Here is a 22,214-nt window from a genome sequence, read left to right as displayed (position 1 = left end):
GAAAAGACAGCACCAGAGTTTTTTTTTTTTTTTTTTTTAAATAAAATGAGTGAACTGACCCTTTAACTTATTCAGCTTTTATGGATAGATTCATCTCCGTCATCCAGGCAGTGCAATGTCAAATCATAATTAGAGCATCCTTTATAACAGGGTTTCACAACCCCTGGTCCCGATCCCCCCAAGGGGTCATAATATAAATCTGATGAGTTTTGAGACTATTCACAGGATACAAGAAAAGAAAAACATAGTGCTGCTTTGACAAGGACACAAGCAGACATTGCTTCATTATCATGGGTCAGTGTTACTTTCGACTTGATGCTCAACTAGATTGTTTTTATATTAAGAAGCTACGAGTTTTGGTGCAAATCAGAGCAGTTCAACAAGACGCCACTGTGGACACCCGACATCTCGTGCTCTCTCTCCCGCTGTCTCCTTTCTTACGTCTCATTAGACAAAAGTAGCCTTCAGTCCGTATGCACAAAGCCAGCAGTGTTCCTCGTAAGCACACACACACACACACACACACACACACACACACACCCTTTCTAGTTCGATGTTGTGACTTTGACATGAAAGATGTGACGCCTGGTACCACACTCCTGCTGCCTGGCGCAAGCTGAAGCCCGTTACAATAGAAGCTCACTTCACCAATGCGTTTGCTGTAAACAGAGGTGATGTTTTGAATTTTTTAAACGAGGACTAAAAATTGATGATGTATTTTTTTTTTTCCAGCGAAGTCTCCTTGCTGTACAGGTATTCAGCATCAGGCTGAACTTGAAGCATGTGTTATTTTGCGTAAGCGCTTTAGTTCCAGCTCTATGCCAGTACAAAATACCATGAGAAAAGTGAAGAACTCGGACAAAACAGAAATGCTCAACTTAATTGGGGGTAGTTCCTTTATGAACAGGAGATTATACACATCTGGTTACGTTGGTCTTTGGTTGAATCAGTAACATTCTGTTTCATATACATCGTTACTATGCAAAAGATGGACAACAATGAATGAGAGGTCTATAATAGTGAAGATTTCTCAGAGACAGCACGGTAAAGAATTGAAATAAAAGCGAGAAATGGAGAACTGAAAGCTAGTCTGACTGCTTTCATTATCAATTAATTTGTTCATTGTTATCCAGATTCATATTCAGTTAATGACATATGAAAAAATAGTGACAAATGCCCATCACCGTTTCCCTGTAAAAAAAAAAGAAAAACAGCATATTCTCCCATTTGAGAAGTGGAAACCAGTAAAAGTTTGGCATTTCTGCCCAATAAATGACTCAAACAGTAAAAGCAACTTAAGAAACTTAGCCATTAAAACTGTACACCCATGATAGTATGCACGTTGTTTGTGGCTCACTTATGCAGTTCCACTGTTGTATTTAGCAGCTCCCACTCAGTGAAAATTCACTGCTTGTAGGTTAACTGTGGAACCAATGCAACTACAAATAGAAAACAGATGATAAACCCTCTAACAGGGCATATGATTTTATAAATAAGTACTTTTTTTGTCATTAAAATTAATTTTCATTACTAAAAGGGAAGAGATAGCACAAACAGACAGAGGAGCAGCAGACAATACAAACACAATGAGGTCTGTAAAAAGCAGGAGACCTCCAGGGAGAGTACAGTCAAAAAAAAAATAACACAGATCAGGAGTATATTCTTGTCCTTGACCTCGTCCCTGTTCTCAGCTGTAGAGGATTGTATACAGGTATAATGAGAAACCCAGGATTTTAAGATTGTTTTCTTGGCCGGCGATAAACCATGAAATAACCTTTGTCATTGCATCGGCTTCAGATTAACATGAAAACAGTCATTAATGAGACACAGACAAACAATAGGATTACGAACGGCTCTATTCAGCTCAGCTAATACTCCATTAACGGGACTCCAAATGTTGACAACCCCTTGGACAGTCACAAATCTGATATGTATAAATCGAGTAACCGTACATATATACATAAGAACACACTGGAGGTTCCCGGGTACAGCGTTGGCTGAAAGCATGTCAGGTGTACTATGCGTCTCCTCAGACCTTGACCCCGGTCTCTACAACTTCCTCTGATCAGAGTTCATCAAGTTTGAGGTGATATCATCTTTATGACTGGAAAGTGAGCACTCTATCTGTGAAGTGTGTCTCTTGTCACGGACGCACTGAGACATGAAAGGGGCTCTGGCGGATCTGAGGCGTGTCTTTGTTCAGCGGTGTGGCTGCCTTTTTGTTTTTCAGCTGCAGTGAGGCTTATTCATCCTTTGATTACGGGGATTTTCTTGAATGCTTTTATTACGTTGACCTTCTCTGGAAGAACATGACTGGTTTTATGATTCAGTCGATACAAAGGTCAAATCTAAACACTGACAGGTGACGCTGTTACTACAGTGTCACCCTACTGTTTATGAAGATATGCAGTTATAGGGGAGGAACAACACAGCAATTTCATTTTAGCATGTTAAATAAAGTACTGCAAAAAATACCAAAAACAAAATGATTTTTATTATAGATAGTCATTTGATAAATGGTTGTAAACTTATATATAGATACAGAACTTTAGAGCTGAAATAATTAGTCAGAAAATCACTTGGCAGCTACTCTGAGAATTGACTGAACCTTGAAATTAAACAGTTTATCAAGCAAAGAGGGTCCAAAATTCACTTGTTTCTCAAATGCAAATATTTGCTTGTTTTCCAAGTTCAGAAAACTGGTCATCTTTGGATTGTTTTGTTGGTCAGGCAAAACAATTCAAAGACGTCACCTTGGGCTCTGGGAAATTGTGATGGGACATTTTACAGACCAAATAATAATAATTTAAAAAAAAACAATGAAGAAAGTAATTGTTAGATTAATCAATAAAGAAAGTAATCGTTAGTTGCAGTTCAGAGTTGGTCATCAATATGAAGTCAATAGGGGATATTTCCACTATGAGCCACTGCAGAGCTTTTTAGAGGCTTTTTGCCATTTTAGTTTGTCTTCATTAACTGTGGCCATTGCAGCTGGTTATTTTTTATCTTGACTACGGTTGCACACAAGCAGCAGTCCGGCTCCTCTACACTTATACAAAATGATCGAGGCTATTTTTAGTCCCGGTTAGTACCGCTATCGTTGATTTGCCTGCTATTTAAATATAAATCTTAACAAAGTGAAAGAAAACATTTGACGTCCCCGTAAAAGTCAAACGTAGCGCCTTCAATTGAAGCGCAGTAATCTGGTGGTCTCCCTTTGGTTTAGGAGAATTAAACAACAGTGATCTTTCAGGATGATACTCTACATGAAATATTACCCAACTGAAAAGGTGTCCGCATCATTTTGCAATTTTCAAAGGACAGGTAAAATCCACCTCCGACGAGAAGAGATTACCGGACCCACTTTTTCCTTCTGGCTGTTTGTTTGTTGACTAGAAGCTCGGACTTCAACCTCAACTCACTTTTTAAATCTGTAGGAGTCATTCTCTGCAGCTTTTATGTTCATATAAAAGGGTTTATTCTTTTCTTCTTCTTTTTTTTTTGACAACAGCAGGCAGTCTGAAGGCTGGCTGGCCTTTTCCACCGCTATTTGATGTTATCAGTCATTTTATGAAATTACAGTAAAAGGATGTTGTAATATCTCGAATCTGTGAAACCTTGGACCAGATTCCAGATGCAGCCTTCTCGATGTACACTGAACACACCTTCTGTATTTTTTCATGACCGTTTCTCAGATGTTCATGACGGTGTTTTAGTTGCTGAAGGATCTTTAACTGTATTTTTTTTCTTTTTTCTTTTTAGGTTGTTGCCACAGACGCAGACAGCCCTGACTTCGGCACAGTGCTCTACTCTTTGTCTGATGGCTTCGACAAGCAGGACAAACACCCCCTCTTCCAAATCCACCCACAGACTGGAGAGCTGTGCGTCTCTCAGGATATCGATCGAGACACGGGACAGACCGTCCACGACATTCTGATCAGAGCTGAAGATCCAGTGAGGGGCTTCATTTATGCACACTTTGTTTTGACATACTGTAGACCCAGCCTGTCCTTTAATATGACCAATGACTAATATGACTTCCTGCACGATGATCATGAGAGGATCGGGGTGTTTTTGACTCCCAAACTGCAGCTTTTCAATTTTTCTGTTCCTCCAAGTTCCTAACAAAACGGCCCTGTTTTTGGCTTTTCCATTTTCAGGGAGGCCTGAGTGCTCAAACCTACGTGCACATTGAGATAGAAGACTTGAATGACAACGCTCCGGTGTTTAACCCTGACGAGTACACCACGAGCATCAGCAGCCACGCCCAGCCCGGCACAGAAATCCTCAACGTCATCGCTACTGACCGAGATTCTGGCAGGTTTGGACAGGTCACCTACGATATCCTCCCTGGAGACACGGCCAGTCTGTTTGCGCTGGATAGACAAACAGGTAGGCAGGCACAAGAAATTTAGGTGCAGACACACGATTGTGTCTGTAACCAAAGTCGGTTTGGAGTTCCTAGAAAATCGAGGTTTGGTCAGCGATACTCTGCAGAAGTAAACACCCATGAATGTGCTGCTCAGCTGATTTGTTCATGTGTTTTGTGAAATGTCACTGCGTTTTTGTCCCTCGGGGCCACCGTACCTCAGCCATGTACTGTTCACCAGCCAGTTAGTGCAAAACATCTGGTGTGGTGTTTTGGAGTATTTTTAAACTGTATTTGGACGATGTCTCAAGCTTCAGTGTCTTGTCACGTAGATCCACTCACTAGTCTGTAAGTAATTTGTGTGACTGGCATTCCCAGTGTTTTGGGATAAACAGCTGCTTACTTTGTGTAAGTCCCCTTGATATGATTGGCGGTGTCACTGCTCAGCAGGGGTTGTGCAGAAAGCCCAAAGCTTTATATCCCCTTCTTGGCAGAGTATTAGATAAGAGCTGAACTTGACCACAATGTCAAACTTAATACAATTTTAAAGAAGTAGAAGAAGAAGAAGAATTTTAAGCTGCCAGTGTGTTTGAAGCTCCTCCACCTGCACACGACCCAGTACACTATCAGCAGTAGTGTTGATTCTCTGAGCTTCCACCATATTGCTTTACTGTGAGATTGCAAGGTAAAGTTAGGTGACATAAAATTAGTCACATTCTTTAGCCGTCTGTCATCACACAGTTGTCTGTCTGCTGATGCAGCGAACTAAATGTTGGCTGATGTAAACGTGTTTTTTACTGGTGTGCTCGGTTACAGATTTGGCCCTGAACAAAGCAAATTTCATGTCGAATTGGAAAATAGTTGGAAAGACCAGAAATGGCACTTTTGGTCATTGTTTTAATTTAATTTGTGGTTGTTGAAAACTCAAATACCTGTATGTACGTCTTAACTGGATATCATTTTGTGGCAGTTTTTTCTTAGCCTGTGGTTGCGTGTGTTTTATTTTTGTGAGATTGTTTGTGTGCATCCTTCTGGGCGAGGCATCTCTTGAAAAGAGAAAAAGTTTTAATCTCAGTTGCAGCTGCAACTTTTTTCATAGTAAATGAATTTGGCAAAAGTTTTCCCCAATAATCGATCAATCGTTTTGTCTATGAAATGCCAGAAATGAGGTAATAATACCCAATATAATTTCCAAGCCAAAGGTGACTATTGTTTTGTTCAACCAATAGACCAAGACCCAAAATATTCAGTTTATAGTTATATAAAACAGAGAAAATAAGCAAATTCTCACATTAAAGAAGCTGGAACCATCGATCAGCTAGTCTTGCTATAATCTCAATGAGACTATTACCTGGTTAACTAAAGGAAAAGAAAGAAGGGAAAAATGAGAGTCCTTCAAGTGTTATTGAAATGAAGCCAAAAAACAACTAACTTTGGAATGGTTTTATGGCCTGACTGTTGAAGCTTAATGAATAAAACCTGACTTGAAATTAATTCGGTTGCTGTAGGAATGCTCTCCCTGACCTCCCCTCTGACCCACCTGGGTGCAGCCAGTGTGAAGCTCTCAATAACAGCACAGGATGGGGAGGGCTTGACCTCAGTCAGGCCCGCAGAGGTCACCGTCAATGTCTTACGCAGTGCTCAGGCTCCAGCTGTGTTCCAGAGGTCACGCTACCCCTTTACTGTGCCTGAGGATGCGCCGCCAGGGACTTCTGTGGGGACAGTGGAGGCCACAAACCCAGCAGGTGAGTGTGTTGCTGGCCATATCCTCGTTTGCTAGTCTGAGGGCAGCTGGGTAATAAAAAACTTTTCAAATCAGTGAAAAGGTTCGAATCTCTCTGCATTTTCTGCAGGAAGTGACGATTAATAAATTGTATCATATCTACACCAATATTTACTTTATTGTATACATCAGGTGTCAACCAGAAGGGACTGATTTGTATAAAATACTGCGTCTTAGTTGCATGGTGATTCTCAGGAAACTTCTGGAGTTATAAAGAGCCTCTTTTTTTTCCGTGATTTCTAAGTGGGGACTTTTTTTGGGACCAAATAGAGCATAAATTAAATTACACGCCAAGAATCGGGACATTCAATAAAAAATGTCAGGTAAATATAGTGTGCTGTACGGTAAATAGCAGTGACTGAAAACATAAAATTCTAACCCCATAGTTTTAGAGATCCTATAGAACAGAATAATAAAATTTTATACCCTCCTTAAAAGAATATTGGCGTATGAACATATAATGCGTTATTGCAACCTCCTGTTACCTTACACAGATCGATCTGAATCAGTTCCACACAGCGAGGTGTACAGATTTTAGACTATTAAAAAAAAAAAAAGAACTTGTCGGATCTGTACTCTATTGGCTCATACCCAGCTGAGCTAAGGCACAAGGACTGTGACAGAAAGATTCTTTTTTTTATTCTTGATTAAAATTAAATTAGCTTGTTGTTTCATAAGAGGGAAAACAGCAAAGCATTTTTGTGTAAATGTCCTCAAATGGCACAGTGACCCAGTTGAAAGCACTATCACCTCTCTGTGTGTGTTCCAGTTTACCCTTACAGCTCGAAGAATTGGAAGAAATGCAGGTCAGGTGATTCAGAGACTTCGATTCAGCTGAGCAAAAAATGAACACTTAGCCTTGAAATTCATGTAAAAGCTATCGTTAACACACTTAGTGCAAGTCATATAGCCGATTTATATGTGTGTGTGGGTGTGTGTCTGTATGGGTGTATATGTGTGTGTAAACTTTTTCATGGACCCAGTTCAGTTAAACAAAACCTGCTAAACCAGACCCAGGTAAACAAAAATATAAATTAAGTTAACTAATGGATTTAAAAAGCAAATTTCTCCAACACTGGCCATTGCAGAAATGCTGTATTTAAGCAGGGTTTGTCCTGACAGGTGATTGTGACAAAAACAATTGAGTACTCAGTGTCATTGCTCAGATCTCCTTCCAGACATAAAGAGGCAAAGAGGAAGGCTGCAGTTTAATCTTTAATCCTCCTTAGCCACATGAGCAGAGGACAGATGATAAAGGGTCAGAGACAACTGTACAATATGTAGTATCAGTATTCCTAAAGGTCAAAGATAATTCTTTCATAAAGGTAGACTGGTGAAGCACGCTTTGTCATTGTTATTATAAAGATGTCTATGATTATATTAGCATTTAAATTTGTGTGAGTTTATTTGATGTATTGTAGGTGAAAGTGAGCAACATTTGAAATGTTCGAAGGAAAAATAGGATTCTAAAGGAGATGCAGCAGCTTGTCTTCTGTTTAATATTTGATCTCACATAAAACTGTACGGCCTCCTCTCTCTTCAGAGGGTTTCCCTGCTCCCCACTTTTCTGGGATTACCCCTTCATAGGCCACTTTTTACGTGCCACTAACCCCACTCAGTCCCTTCAGCAGCTAAACCACTCTGCTACACCAGACAGTCATTTAAGGTTGTCTAATCAATTAACAGATTAACGCTTCAACAACAGAACTGGGCCTGTTTGACAGGGGTCGGGCCCCGTTAAGCTCTCTGCTTGTTTCAGTGGTTTGTTGTTACTGTCGAAGTGCTATAAACACTTGGAGGGGATTAATGGGATCTCGTGACCCATACTGTAATTACTTAACGTTGCTTACTGAGTGCGGGAGCCTTGTATTTATGTTAATGTCCTGGCGCAACTAAAACAGTATGTTCGCATTGCATCGCATGTAGTATGTTTCTCCACCACGCGACCATGAATTTAAACCAAAACATAAACCAGAAACAGTCCGCATAAAAAGTAGAGATATAATGTGGATCTGACACTACTTACAGAGGAAGACATTGGCAAAAATGTTTGTAATCGTTACTCTTTTCCAATTTTCCACATCTTACAACTGTTACTTACTACTACATTGACTACTTTTCGTTTTGAGTGTAACTCCACTTGGAAGTTGTTGATTTTGCCTGGTTTTGACACACAAGTTAAACAGGGGAGAGTGTGGTGACCCTTTACTATTTTGGACTAAAAATTAACACACTTAAATCTTTTTCCTCTTTTTCCTGTTTCCCAATTTGTTTCCTTTTTTCCTCCACCGTCAAACATATAACTAAAAAAATGGGAGCATTCCTGCACACACTCTCAAATACACCAATTCCTGTGAAAATCAGAAGAATACTTCCCATACCAATTCTAACAAAGTCCCTCTTGTTCCTGCACTTACCGTCCGTCTTTTTTGTTTAGTCCACCTTCTCTGAATCTTTACTTTCAGTTCACTAAAGAAAAACTACACACTACTTCATGTTTTGTAAAGTATGTTAAATGGGGTTGTTTTCCAAAATTACAAAAAAATATATGTATTTTCTCACCTCTTGTGGCATCTAGCCATGCAGGTCTGACAGTTTTGAGATAGCGGTCTCTGAGATTTTTGCCTGCACCCTAATACAATAGATTTGAACGGATGGCTAATTTTGTTTGTGCTGCTTACACCAATAAAAAAAATTGAACATCTCTCTCAAAAAACAGCACGTCACTCTGAATAAGCCACAGACCACACTGTGAACTGTTTTCATCAGAATTACTTCCTACGAAAGAAATATCCCTATGAAAGCTGTTGACAGTGTTTCCTGGTGATTATCGAGAGTAGCGGAGACACTAGCTGTGTCCCAGCTCCACGCCAGACACTAATTCCGAGCATGTGGTCTGTTCACACTGGAGAAGTGATTAAATATAAGTATACTCACAAAAGTCAGTATGTATCATAGATGGATGTATGCATATTAAACAACAATTGATTTTTGAATGTGCTGTTTATAATTTTCCTAAATTTTCATTGGCTCTTTGTGAAGCTTAACTGAAAGTCTAACGGTGCATGTATTGTCCAATTATCCTGTAGCATAAAACAGGAAAGTATATTGATTTTTTTGCACCAAAACAGTGCACTATAAAGATTAATATGTAGTAGATACTGTATACTGTATGTGGAGTGGAATTTAGACACAGTAACTGTTTCTGGAATTACATTTTGATGTAGATTTGTCATTTTTTTATTGCAGTGAGCACCGACGCTAAAGCTAATTCAGGGAATTTATAAATTTTGGTATGCAATTTAGGAGACCCAACCCTTTAATGTTCTGTCGTTCATCTATCAATAAAGACTCTTTGTCTTCACAGACCCCGAGGAGTCGGTATCCTACCGAATCTCTTCCGGAGATCCTCTGGGTTTGTTCTCAGTTCATCCGAAGTCCGGCCTGATTAGCAACATCAAACCCCTGGACCACGAGTCGCAGCCCTACGCCCTGCTGGTTCTTCAGTCCTACACTGACACGTCCCCTGTTTACAGCACCACTCAAGTCAACATCACTATCGCTGACATAAATGACAACGCTCCTGTCTTCCCCAAAATCAGTGACACCATCACCGTGTCCCAAAACACTCTCCCAGGAACAGTGTTGTTCATCGCTCATGCACACGACTATGACAGTGGTGCCAACGGGAGGGTGCAGTATCACCTGAAAAGTAGCAGAAATGGTACATTTGTTGTTGACCCGAACCTTGGGACATTGACGTTGAATCGGAGTTTACAGGTGGATCATCAGCAGAGGTATAGCCTGGAAATCGTGGCTAAAGATGATGGAGAACTTTCCCTGAGTTCCACACTGACTCTCACAGTCAATGTAGACCGCACCGCTGCTGAGGACAGCCTGTCCTTTGAGACCTTAGTCTACCAGGTGGAGATAGGCGAGGGATACCGTAAAGATTCGAGGGTCATCCAGGTGAGGGCTCACCGGACCCGGGGAGCTCACATGTCGAACACAGGCCTGACCTACTCGTTGGAGGCAGAGGCTGGGTTCCCTCCTGCTCCGTTTCGAGTTCACCCAAAGACGGGATGGTTGTATCTTTCCCACAACCTGGACTATGAGACAGAATCCATGTATCGTTTTCGAGTGTTGGCCACAGCCAGGGAGGCATCGCCGGCAAACACCACAGTTACGGCCACAGTGATTGTGCTGGTGCTGGACATCAATGACAACGCTCCAGTGTTCGGCAGTGACGTCTACTACTTCACTGTATCAGAGGGGTCATCGCCTCAAGGCCTGGTGGGAACAGTCAAAGCTGTGGATAAGGACTCTGGGAAAAACGCCCAGCTGTCCTACATCCTGCTCTCAGATGGGAAGTTCTTTCGCATCAACGCTAAAACAGGTAAAAACATTCCCAATAATAACGCCATCTTGAGATCATCTTGTGCTTCACTGTGCAGCTGTGCGTCCTCATTTTGCTCTGTCTTCTCTGCACCCACCCAGGTGAAATTATCAACTGGGTGGCGTTGGACCGGGAGCAGCACGGGCAGCACAGTCTGAAGGTGATGGTTACAGATCAGGGTCACCCTCGTCTCAATGCCACTGCCACCATTCAGATCCTGGTCACTGACATCAATGACAACGCTCCACAGTTTACACACCTGCCTGCCAGCAAAGAGCTGAACGTGCAGGTAAGAATAAATCATTTCGGGGGAACCGGTGGTCCAGTGGTTTTTGACACAAACCATATAACCGCAACACCCCCTGGAGAGCAACGCATAACATAATATTAAATGACTCAATTCTGCATTACATGGCGGATGTATATGCAGTTAAATGACTCATCCGGAGCACTGACGGTGATATTGTCGTTGGATGAGATGATTTGTGTAGGTTTCTGATGGCACATTCCTAGTTTGTGAGTCTGGCAACGATGATATGACATAGAACAACTAGAAAATACACCAGCACTGACTTTATAAAGGCAGGAAAGACCTCAGACTCAATACAAAATTCCACAAACATAAACCTTAAAGTGTGCAGTGGGCTTGATATTTTGGGATTTTGGGATTGAGACCCAGTGTATCGATGCACTCTACACATTTTTCCTCTTTACTGCAGATTTGGGCTGGTCTATCAACAGGATCCTGGGTGACAAACATCTTTGCCAAAGATTTAGATGCAGGAGAAAATGGAACAGTTACCTTCTCATTGGTCACAGGTGAGTCGTGAAGGTTAAGTATTTTTCTGATTTTTGCAGACCAGTACATTACGCACATTTAGCGCCATGTGCCATTTACCATTGAGCTCCTGAACACTTCTCTTTTCGGCTGATTTTGAAGATGATGATCTTGGACACTTTGAGATTGACAGTAAAACTGGAGACATCAGAACAACAGAGCTTTTCGCTTACAACGCTGAACCGTACTACACTCTTAAAGTAACCGCCAAGGATAGCGGAGCCATACCTCAGGAGGACAATGCAGTCATTCATGCACAGGTACAGCGTTTCCTCCCTTTCTTACTGTGATTTATGGTATTCTTTTAAAGGGAAATTCCTGCTACGTGAATGCTGTATTTGACACGAACTTAGCTTCAATTTGAGTCTTGACCTTTTGATTTATATTGTGATTACTGGATTCACTCTATTAGGTACTACAACATACGCTTAGCTTGGGGAAGTACACAATATATGAAACTGCCAAAAAAATTATTAACAAAAGAGATTTTCAGATTTTTGTTTAGTATAGGATACAAGGACACACAGATTAATTTTTACAAAGTACGGCGTTTTCATTGTCTTCCAAATCAACAAATGTGGTTTGTTTAGTTTCCACATCTGTCTTTAACTGTATTCCAACACACTCATACACTACTCACAACTAGCAGTGATCAACATCTTTTACTTTCAAATATTATACATTACTAATATAATATTTACCAGACTTTCCCACCAAGGTGCTAGAATCTTGAATTGAATTACCTCTAATTAAGCACATTTTTCCCAGAGCTCTTTACAGAACAAGTTAAAAATCCTTATTGCTAACTGCTGTTGTTTTTGATTGTGAATTTACATTTACAACAGTACTATTTCATCGCACGGATGATTTGGCTCGTGAGATTTGATCTATACTCTTGAAAGTCGTACACACACTAAATCTTCCGACCTCCAAAAATTTAACGACATAACAAAGCGACCATCAAGGTCTTCGTCAGAAACACATCCATATAAGGAAAAAAAAACATGCAATATTTGTACACAAACTGTAGAAATGATAGCTCAACCTCCAATTAGGTGATCACATGATATTAAAAAAAACTCACATGATCACCGTAATGATCTGCTATGTTTATAAAAACACAAATAAGCTCTAGCCTATGCATGATATACTGTACAGTTTTGTTACTTTGCATAAGAAAGAACAAATTTAAGGAGAAATTCTTATTTTTTCATGAAGCGGTTTATATCAGTATTCATTTAGACCATGGGGTGAAACACTGTTCGGTGATTTAGTTGGAGAGGTGTTTTCTCAAATCTCCCCCAAGAGATTTATTTTTCAAAGAGAGATTATTTAAAAAGAGAGCCACATGATCGTCTTTTTAAATCTTCCTAGTGTTTTGACCTGTCAATAATTTTGCTGTGACTTTTGCAATTTTATGTTCTGTGTGATACTGTGCAAATAAACAAACAAACAATATTTTGATCAATGCATTTCGACTGCAGGTTCATGGGTTAGAGGCTCTGTATGGACGCACCGACCACCAAATTGTGAGGCGCTTTACAGTGAGAGAGGACACAGAACCGGCGACCGTTATCGGCTCTGCCAGTGTTTCGGATAAAGGGAAATTCCACTACTCCATCTCTGGGGGTGACGGGAGCATTCATTTTGGCATCGATGGCTCCTCCGGTGACATATACATCAACCAGCCGCTGGACTACGAGGCTGCCATGCAGTACTTCCTCATGGTTCAAGCCGAAGATGTCGGACTGGCCCCTGGGGCGAACGTGTCTGTTCTGGTCAGTGTGATAGTAGAGGATGTAAATGACCACACACCCTGGTTCCCTGATAAACTGGTGACGTTCAGTCTGAGGGAGGACGCCACAGCCGGATCGCTGGCGTTTGCTTTTCATGCCAGAGACGCTGATGGGACCTTTCCTAACAGTGCCCTCCGCTACACTCTGACCTTCGACCCTGAACTCGGCGGGTCATCGTCGCGCCTCCCCTTTCAGATCAACCCTCACACAGGGAGCCTGACTGTAGTAGCACCCTTAGACCGCGAGACCACCCCCAGCTTTGCCTTCACCGTCACAGCCACCGACCAGGCAAAGAGGAAGGACGAGCGCAAACAGACGTCCGTGACTGCTCAGGTCTTCCTGCTGGATGTGAACGATAACCGACCGGTGTTTATATCAGGACATACAGTCCAGGTGATGGAGGATGCCGAGGTGGGGAGTCTGCTGCATCATTTTGTGGCCATAGATGGAGATAAAGGCGAAAATGGACATGTCTCCTATGTTATCATAGCTGGAAACAAGGAGGGCTTCTTCACACTAGAGGAGAAAACAGGTGGGATTTTTAAAATTGGTGATGGACTATTTTTAGTAGAGCTAGACTGATAAATAGGCCGGGTTGATATATCGGCAGATATTAGCTTAATAACAAGGTTTGATGAGCTTTTAGAAAATTCATATCCGATATGTCACTATTTGTATTTTTAAATGTCTCAGATATTCAAATTGTTTTGGTCACATTGGTCAGGCTTTCATTTTTAGTTGAATAATCTTCGCACTATACAAAATTTTCTGATTGATCGAGGGTTTAAGCACCTGAACACTGGATTTCAACAATCAAGGTTAACTTACCTTTTGGTTAAGAATAAGAAACCATTCCCATCTTGCTCGTCGTTTTCAAAGTCCATCTTCTGTCTTCCCCGTAAGGGCTTCTGTTTCTCTCGGCCCCTCTGGACTGTGAGAGACAGCGTTTCCACAATTTGACCGTCCATGCAATGGACCACGGCCTGCCTTCGCTTCACTCTGCCCAGACTCTGACGGTGGAGGTGGGGGACGTGAACGACCAGCGGCCCGTCTTCAGTCAGAGCATCTACAACGCCAGCGTGCCGGAGAACAGAGACCCTGGAGAACCAGTGGTCAGGGTCTCTGCCACTGATGAGGATTCAGGTAATAATAATCGGCTTCTCTTACCATTGTTTGGGTTTGGATATTTGTTGTTCATCACTAAGCTGTAATTTACTGATTTGTTCTAATTGGAAAAGATTAGATGAACTGCATTTCCCATGTAGTAGCATTCAGGTTTACCCTGAAATCCTGTGGAGGTGGAGATGGCAGTGTGCTTCCAAGGTACCTAGATGGCAGCACTAGCATGTGTCTGGAAAGCCTAACAACATAAAGCATAGACTCATTACATATATAAAACCAGAGAGTTTTTTTTTTCTTTTCTGTGACTCTTCAACCTTTTAAACCTGAAACCTGATGTAAAACATACTTGTAAAAGAGGAAATTCCCCTACATCTTTTTCTCTGTTTAAGCAGTAGTACAACAGTCCCCTTTTATTATTTTTAAAGCATAGTACCACATGACAAAACCGAGTTCGCACCCTGCCCTGTTTTGGTTAAACTTCAAGTCTGCAGTGAATCAAGGTTATCATCTGTTTTTTTTTTCACTCCATTAGCAGTTTCATTTAAACCAATCCCTCTGCTTTTCCTCATGTGTTGTTCCATGTGTCTTTTTCATGAGCTACTTTCAATGTACATCATAGCAAATTTCATTCATCTGACCCCTAATCATATTCACAAATCTGCACATCAGTCCTGTTTATTTTAACACGTCGTACAGGGGGCCTCCTGAATCCCATTTCGTCTTGTCATGTTGACAGTACGGGTCCATTTAAATACTGGGGGTGGAGGGCATGTGGCAGGAGGATCTGTACCAGAGCGGTTTAGATGTGAACTAACATTCTTGAGGGTGAGAATTGTCCAAGAACAGCAAGCACACTGCTCCTCTGGGAGAACTGAAAGGTCCTGTCTCATGATGATTTCCATAATCCAAGCCATCTGTGCCAATAGGCGCCGTGTTTTCATCTGTCTCCTCAAATCGCCTCGTCTGGCAGCTCAGACCGCTCTCCCACCAGTCTTATTTGATTATCACTTGTGCTCCTTTTTTTCCCCCAGTGCTTCAGAAAGATGACCATTGCTTTGTGCCTGTGTTGGTCTCTGTATCCAGTTTCCATGCGTTGGAGTCTTTCAGAGGACATGTGCAATGTCAACGAGTGTGACAGCTAACCTTTGTCTTACTCTCCGCGCCCTGAATTTCACTTTGTTGAGCTAATGTTTATGTGTTCAGAGGGATTTTTGTTTTGAAGAATAACCGATCTGGCTTTGGGGTCACAAGGGAACAGATGCGGTTTTATTATTCATTGGGTACTTTCGTGGTGCATTTGCAATGGGACATGCGAGTGACAACATATGAAAGATGCTCTGCCACTAGAGTACTACGCTAACAAACAACACATTTGTTTCCCAATCCGTTAATTTATAAATTCTAAATAACAGGCTGATGATCTAGTGGTGCACAACACAATATATTTGTAATTAAACCTTCAAAATTATGTCAAATATACAGCCCATGTCTCAGGAAACAAGCAAATATTACGTGTGATTCAAACTTTTAACAGCTGTGGGCACAAAAGATCTCATAAATCGCTCTGTGCAGCATCTTGGCATCCTTAACCGTTCACTCAACACACTTTTTAGACTGATTAAAACACCCTTTCCAATGAATTTGTAAGAAATCCAATTATAGAACCATTGGTAGTAATGTTATTACCCCAACATACAACAACAGAAAGGGCTGGTTTACTCAAATTAAAAAAAAAAAAAACAACATACTTTCTCACTTACCTCTAGAAAAAATACATAAAGCATACACATCCACAGAGCAATCTGTTAACAGTTTTCATAGGGACTATCTGTTGGGTAGAAAGTATTATTTCCTTTTTTATTTTTTAATTAAATAGGAGTAATTTTTTGCACACCAAACACTAAGAGCTCTCAAATAGTCTCATACCCATGAGCTCTGCATCTGTTTATTGTCCAGTACAGGTAAGCTGCAGCTGCTAGAGAATGCTAAGCTCCACCACCACAGTTTGTGCGTAACTTCAAGGCTCCGCTGGTTAATGTGTCGCTACAAGTAGAAGAACATTAGAGAACCATGAGACCTGTAAGCAGCAGGGCCTGACGAGCACAGTGCAGGGCTCAGACAAAGGTCAGGTCTTTTTAGTCAGTTTTTAAAGGTGACACATTACGCCGTGTGATTTCCTCCCCCGTGGTTCTGTTTTCAATTTGACAATCCGACAAGGCTTTTGTGAAAGGGAGGAAGCTAGGGCCGTGAACGTGCCAAACTGAACCTCTGGACTGAAGCTAATGCAAAACTTTAATGAAGAAAAAAGTAGTTTTGATAAACACATGAACATCTTTTAAAAAACGTATGACGTTTTGGACATAAAACAGCTTATGGATTTCAAGAAAAAAATTTTGAGCTTGTATCAATTTTCAGATTCACAATGATCATGGAAGGAGGATATCTGGAATAAGAAAAACTTAGAAATAAAAAAAGTTGAGAACATACACTCAGTGGCCACTTTATTACACCTCAACAATGCAGTATAACTGTTCTGCCATGTTGTGCTTCTTTTATGATGCCTTTTTTTGTCCAGTTTCTTTGTTTGTCTGTTTGACACTGTTATAGAAGTGTTCATTAATATATGTCTCAGCGTTTAGGTCATAGTTAGTGATGGTGTATTGGACTGCATTGTATTCAGAGGTGTCTCTAATACAACCACTTTACAATCTGACATGTGGCCACCTTGGTTGTTGTTGCTGTCTTGTTGCTTTTTTTTGTTACTGCGCTCCAGCTAGTTAAGGCAAGCCACAGGGAAGTCACTGCTAGCTTTAGCTGAAGCTATACTAATGGGGCCTTAACTTTTTCCTGCTTCGTTTTAGCAGTTTTGCTTGTACCCTTTAAATCGAGTATTTGTTTCGGGGGCTGTACATTTACGATTAGCTTTTGTGTCCACTCCCACAGACGAGAACGCTGCGGTGTGGTACAGTTTGTTGCCAGGACCAGGATACAAGCTCTTCAGCATCAACCCCAACACCGGTCTGATCATCACCACCTCCTACCTGGACAGAGAGCAGCAGCAGCATTATACCCTCAGGGGTAAGACACATGGACAAACACATGCTGTTCCTCAAACGCATAAACACACTCACGGTTAAAACCTCTTACACCTGAGACAGACAGAAGTAACAAAACAGCACAGTGAGTAGCAATAATGGTCAGTAGGTGGTAACTCCAAAATGGGTCATTTTCACTTCTTGAACATGAAAGAAGTTCAACGCAAGGTCAGACACCAGGCTGAAGTTAGTTCCAGTATCGCCAGTTGGACATGTTTAGTGCCTTCATTGAGGTGATGTAAGTTTAAAGTCCCTATTTATCATCGTACTATCAATGGCTGTGATCAGGATTTCCTGGGGGACACTTGCGTTAGAAATAAAAACGTCTCCTAATGAAATCCCTTTTTACTGAGACACTGTGGATTTAAGCACAGCCATAACCACCTATTTGAAAATCTGTGATTCTGGTCTTTGCACAGTGCTCTTGCCTGGGCACACATTTAAGTTGTTGGCTCAGATCTTCCTACTGAAGGGCAATAAAAACATCTAATATATTTTTTTTTTAAATCAAAAGTGGTTAAAATGAAAACATTAAGTTGTCTTCTGTAGTCTCATTTTTCTCATTCTCTACCCCTCTGTTTCTGATTCCCTACCTTCTCTCTTGTCGCGCTTCACAGCAAAAGTTATAAAGATTATAAGGTCTGCCTTCCCTATGAACGCAACCTTATTCAGCAGATTGAGTTAGGTTAAGGGAACAGTGGACTTTTAACGGGCTGAGGTACAGTATATCTAACCTCTTCTGACTGCACTGCTGCACCTTGAGCCTTTTGAAGTGCTTGCTTTCACTCTCTCATGGGCAAACACAATAATTACGTTCAAAGTATTCAGCTGTGTTTAGTGATAAACTGCTTTCAGATGTTTTATCATAATATTTGCACAGTCAGCAGTATGATGAACAATTAAATTTAATAACAAAATATAATAATAGGAAAGCCTTAATGTCTTGAAGTTGTGCCAGAATCACACAGGGCTTATTGGGAAATACCGAAATATGTGAGGGCAATTTTCTCTGGCTGCAGATGAATTTGGAAAGAAATAAAATACCACGTTCTTTTCAACAAGCATTAAAAGCTGTCACATTATACTTTATGTTGACCGATTTTTTTTTTTTTTCATTCTACTGCTATGAAAAGTCTAATCTGGCTTCGGTCTTTGATCAGCAGAGATGGAACCAGTAAGACTGACCCACTGATGCGTTTTAAGACAGACGACTGAGCAAAACTATATATTTCCATTACCATTGAAGGAGCTATTATTATATTAGTCTGTGGCTCAGAGCATGGCTCTAGTGACGGCAACGTTGGTCTGTTGGTCGCCTGACTAGTGATCCCCTGACTTTTCCTCTAACACTTTCAGTAGGTCAGAATCTTTATATAATATTTGGGTTTATGATCAAATACCTGCAGAGCTAATGACGTTCCCTTCAGCCCCAGCTGTACTTTGTGTTTAATGCTAATTCCCAAAATGTTAGCATGCTAACATGCTAAACTAAGACGGTGAATGTGTGTAACATTAAACCTAAACTTCAATGTGTTATCATTGTTGTCAATGTAAGCATCTTAGCATTTATCTCAAAGCACCTCTGTGCCTAAGTAAAGCTTCACAGAGCTGTTAGTATGACCTCATAGTCTTGTTCCCCTTATTTCCTTCAGCTTGTTCTTAAATCCACGAGTTAAATAATTACCATAGATCAGGGGTGTCACTGTGGAAAAGCTTTCTGTCTTTCTCACCATTTTTTGTTTTAATCTTTGTCATCAGCTAAAATCCAGATAAAAGCTAAAATCCAGATCCAATTTTCTAATTTTGAAAATGTTGTGAGGCAGCAGAAAAAAAAGATTAGAACTAATTTCACATGACAGTTATCAAAGAATGGTACCAAGGTTTCTGTGATGGGGTTACATTGGGGGACAGTGAGTGTACGCGTGAATTCCTTTTGATTCCTGTCCTCAGTCCAAGCTCGTGACAGCACCTCGCGGCCTCTTTCGGGCACAACCACGGTGCAGTGCTCTGTGCTGGATGACAACGACAACACTCCAGAGTTCATGCAGTCATCCTTCCAGATCAGCCTGCCAGAAAACCTGCCTCCTGGGGTTGTCTACACCGCCCAGGCCTCTGATCCAGACCATGGAGAAAATGGAACTATACACTATTCCATACTAGGTAAGGAGGACACATAATGCTCTTTATATGAAGCAATTTGGATCATAATTTGGTATCTTTGGCCATCATTTCTATCAGTAAAAGCATTATGCTCACCAGGTTACTTGCTGAGATCTGTTAACACATCAACATTGTCAGAGGGGAAGAAACTAAGCGATTAACTTGGCTAGCCAAACTTATTTGGAAGAGAAAATGAAGGCAAATGGTAAAATTATCACCCAAACATCCATCCCAGTTTACAGACAGACTGTATGGTTCAACTTTGAGCTTTCATACGTGCTGTAGTTGTGCATGCACAGTTTTTCCATGCAACAAGGGATTATTCGCAACAGTTGGCTTGTTTTATAACCTGTATAATTATCTGACTGCTTACAACGCACAATGTTACCATAATGGATAGAAATGATGGGCAAATCTAAAAAAAATAAGACCCAAGTTGTGATAAACTGGAATGATCCTTTATTTTCGATCCACTGTTTGGTTGTCACTACATCTTTGATTGTCTCTAGGTGACGACTACACAGGTCGCTTCACAATCAACAGTCACACAGGTGCTGTTAGCACCACACAGGTCCTTGACCGTGAGGAAGGGCAGAATTACACACTCAACATACAGGCCCGTGATTATGGCCCCACCCCACTCAGCTCCTCCACCCAACTTCAGCTGGTGCTGCTGGACCAGAATGATAACATCCCCTCTTTCACACGTAAGAGCTACCATGCCTCCATCAGTGAGGGCGTACCTGTTGGAGCTGAGGTCCTGCGCATTAGTGCCTTTGATCCTGATGAAGGGTACAATGGGGACATAACCTACTCTCTGACAGAGGACAGCAGTCAGGGGGCTTTCTCTGTGGACGCTTTCACAGGAGTGATCCGTACCACCAGGGCTCTGGACAGAGAGAACAGGGCTCAGTACACCCTCAGAGCTGTGGCTACTGACGGCTGCACTCAGGGACCCCTGAGCTCTATGGCATCTGTAACCATACAGGTGGAGGATGTGAACGACAACGTGCCAGTCTGTGACCAGAATCCCATTAATGCATGGGTTTCCATGAGGTCTCTTCCAAACCAGATAGTTACCACGGTGATGGCAACAGATGGTGACCAGGGTGAGAATGGGACAATACATTTTATGTTGTCTGATGAGGAAAATCTTTTTGACATCAACACTGAGTCGGGAGAGATTTCACTGAGGAGGCGAGTGAGAGCAGGTTTCTCAGGGAGGAAGCTGCAGGTTGTGGTTTCAGACCGAGGACGACCTGCTCTGACCTCCACCTGCCTGGTTTTTATCCACCTGAAGGGAGAACATGAAGGACTTCAGTTCACAAGCAAAGTGTACAACACTACTGTCAAGGAGAACAGTAGAGCTGGTAGGTTTTACCACCTCTATTCCTGTTGTTTTCCCTTGTTACCATTAAGAAACCTCATCGCCCTTTCACTTCCTCTTCGTCAAGGCACTTGGATTGCAAAAGTAGAGGCCAGTGACCAAACCAACAGCCGACAAAGGATCATCTACACCATATTTAGTGGAAATGAGAACCACATTTTCTCAATTAACCGTCACACAGGTAAGAGACATTTTGCCAACAAAAACATTGCTTTTCCTCATTTTTCTTGCTGTGCATCCAAAGTTCAGTTCACTGGTTATAATTAACACATTGCATTCTTGTTATGTATTTTCAGGAACGTCATGCATGCTTTCATCATTTAAGATATGCTAATAGCACAAGTTCTCATTCCATCATCCATTTTATTTTCCACAGAAGTATCCAGAAAATAAATTTTGATTTAAAGTCCTCATCATTGTTTATGTCTGACCAATAAGAGCTTCGAATCCAACCATTTTAGGCTCTCATTTTCCATCTCTCTGCAAAATTTCCTTTCAACATATCTGGTTCATCTGGTTGTTTATATACAAGTATTTCCTAAAGAATTATGATTGTTGCCTGCCTGATTTTATCATGTTCTAGCCCAAATCTTTTTTGGATTCATGTCTATATAAAGTAATGAAGTAGACACAGACACTTAAATACACAATATTATAATAACGTAAGACTGAATTTTAGGGTTACCACAAAAACATCAAGCTACAAGTGCTTCTGTCAAAAAATTTTTAATGTATCGTAAGTTGTTTTCCTTTAAACAGCTTTCCCTTCATTTTTCCCTTATCTGGTAAAAAAAAAAGGGCATTGCATGGCCAAAGAGAAAAGTAGAAAATGTATTAAAATATTAATCTTATCATTTGGAATATATTATTGAATATAATAGACTGTATTAACAGACTGACCTTCAGTGTTGTTTTGAACGCAGTTTTCTGGGGTTTACCTTAGTGCTTTCCTCCTGTGCAGGTGAGATCCGGATGCAGAAAGATAACTCTCTGGACTTTGAGGTGAGCCCTCAGATCCAGCTGGTGGTGCTTGCTGACAACGGGCTGCAGACGGCTCACTGCAGGGTCTCCATCACCCTGCTGGACATCAACGACAACATGCCACTGTTTGAACGAAGCAGTTACAGAACGGCTGTCTGGGAGGGACAAGTTCACAACACCTACGTTACTCAGGTATACTCTCAATATTTAAGCCTCCTTTGTTCCTTATAAACATCACGCAGGTATATCATACATTTTATTGTGCTAATTGGTGGTCCCATTAATAC

General features: G+C 41.2%; 1 protein-coding gene across 1 annotated transcript in view; it reads left to right on the top strand.

Moving 5' to 3' along the window:
• Nucleotides 1–22,214, top strand: part of dchs2 (dachsous cadherin-related 2) — a 34,767-nt gene that overhangs the window by 2,751 nt on the left and 9,802 nt on the right. The window contains exons 2-15 of the mRNA XM_040145818.1: nucleotides 3,763–3,954; nucleotides 4,161–4,392; nucleotides 5,878–6,114; nucleotides 9,520–10,548; nucleotides 10,650–10,837; nucleotides 11,268–11,367; nucleotides 11,489–11,646; nucleotides 12,871–13,714; nucleotides 14,086–14,325; nucleotides 17,248–17,382; nucleotides 19,350–19,559; nucleotides 20,069–20,929; nucleotides 21,014–21,127; nucleotides 21,908–22,119. Coding sequence (XP_040001752.1) covers nucleotides 3,763–3,954; nucleotides 4,161–4,392; nucleotides 5,878–6,114; nucleotides 9,520–10,548; nucleotides 10,650–10,837; nucleotides 11,268–11,367; nucleotides 11,489–11,646; nucleotides 12,871–13,714; nucleotides 14,086–14,325; nucleotides 17,248–17,382; nucleotides 19,350–19,559; nucleotides 20,069–20,929; nucleotides 21,014–21,127; nucleotides 21,908–22,119 — 4,752 coding nt within the window. The remainder of the gene's footprint in view (nucleotides 1–3,762; nucleotides 3,955–4,160; nucleotides 4,393–5,877; nucleotides 6,115–9,519; nucleotides 10,549–10,649; nucleotides 10,838–11,267; nucleotides 11,368–11,488; nucleotides 11,647–12,870; nucleotides 13,715–14,085; nucleotides 14,326–17,247; nucleotides 17,383–19,349; nucleotides 19,560–20,068; nucleotides 20,930–21,013; nucleotides 21,128–21,907; nucleotides 22,120–22,214) is intronic.

Source organism: Xiphias gladius, chromosome 15, assembly GCF_016859285.1.
Source record: "Xiphias gladius isolate SHS-SW01 ecotype Sanya breed wild chromosome 15, ASM1685928v1, whole genome shotgun sequence".
Lineage (NCBI taxonomy): Eukaryota > Metazoa > Chordata > Actinopteri > Istiophoriformes > Xiphiidae > Xiphias > Xiphias gladius.
This window is presented reverse-complemented; position numbering and strand designations above follow the sequence as displayed.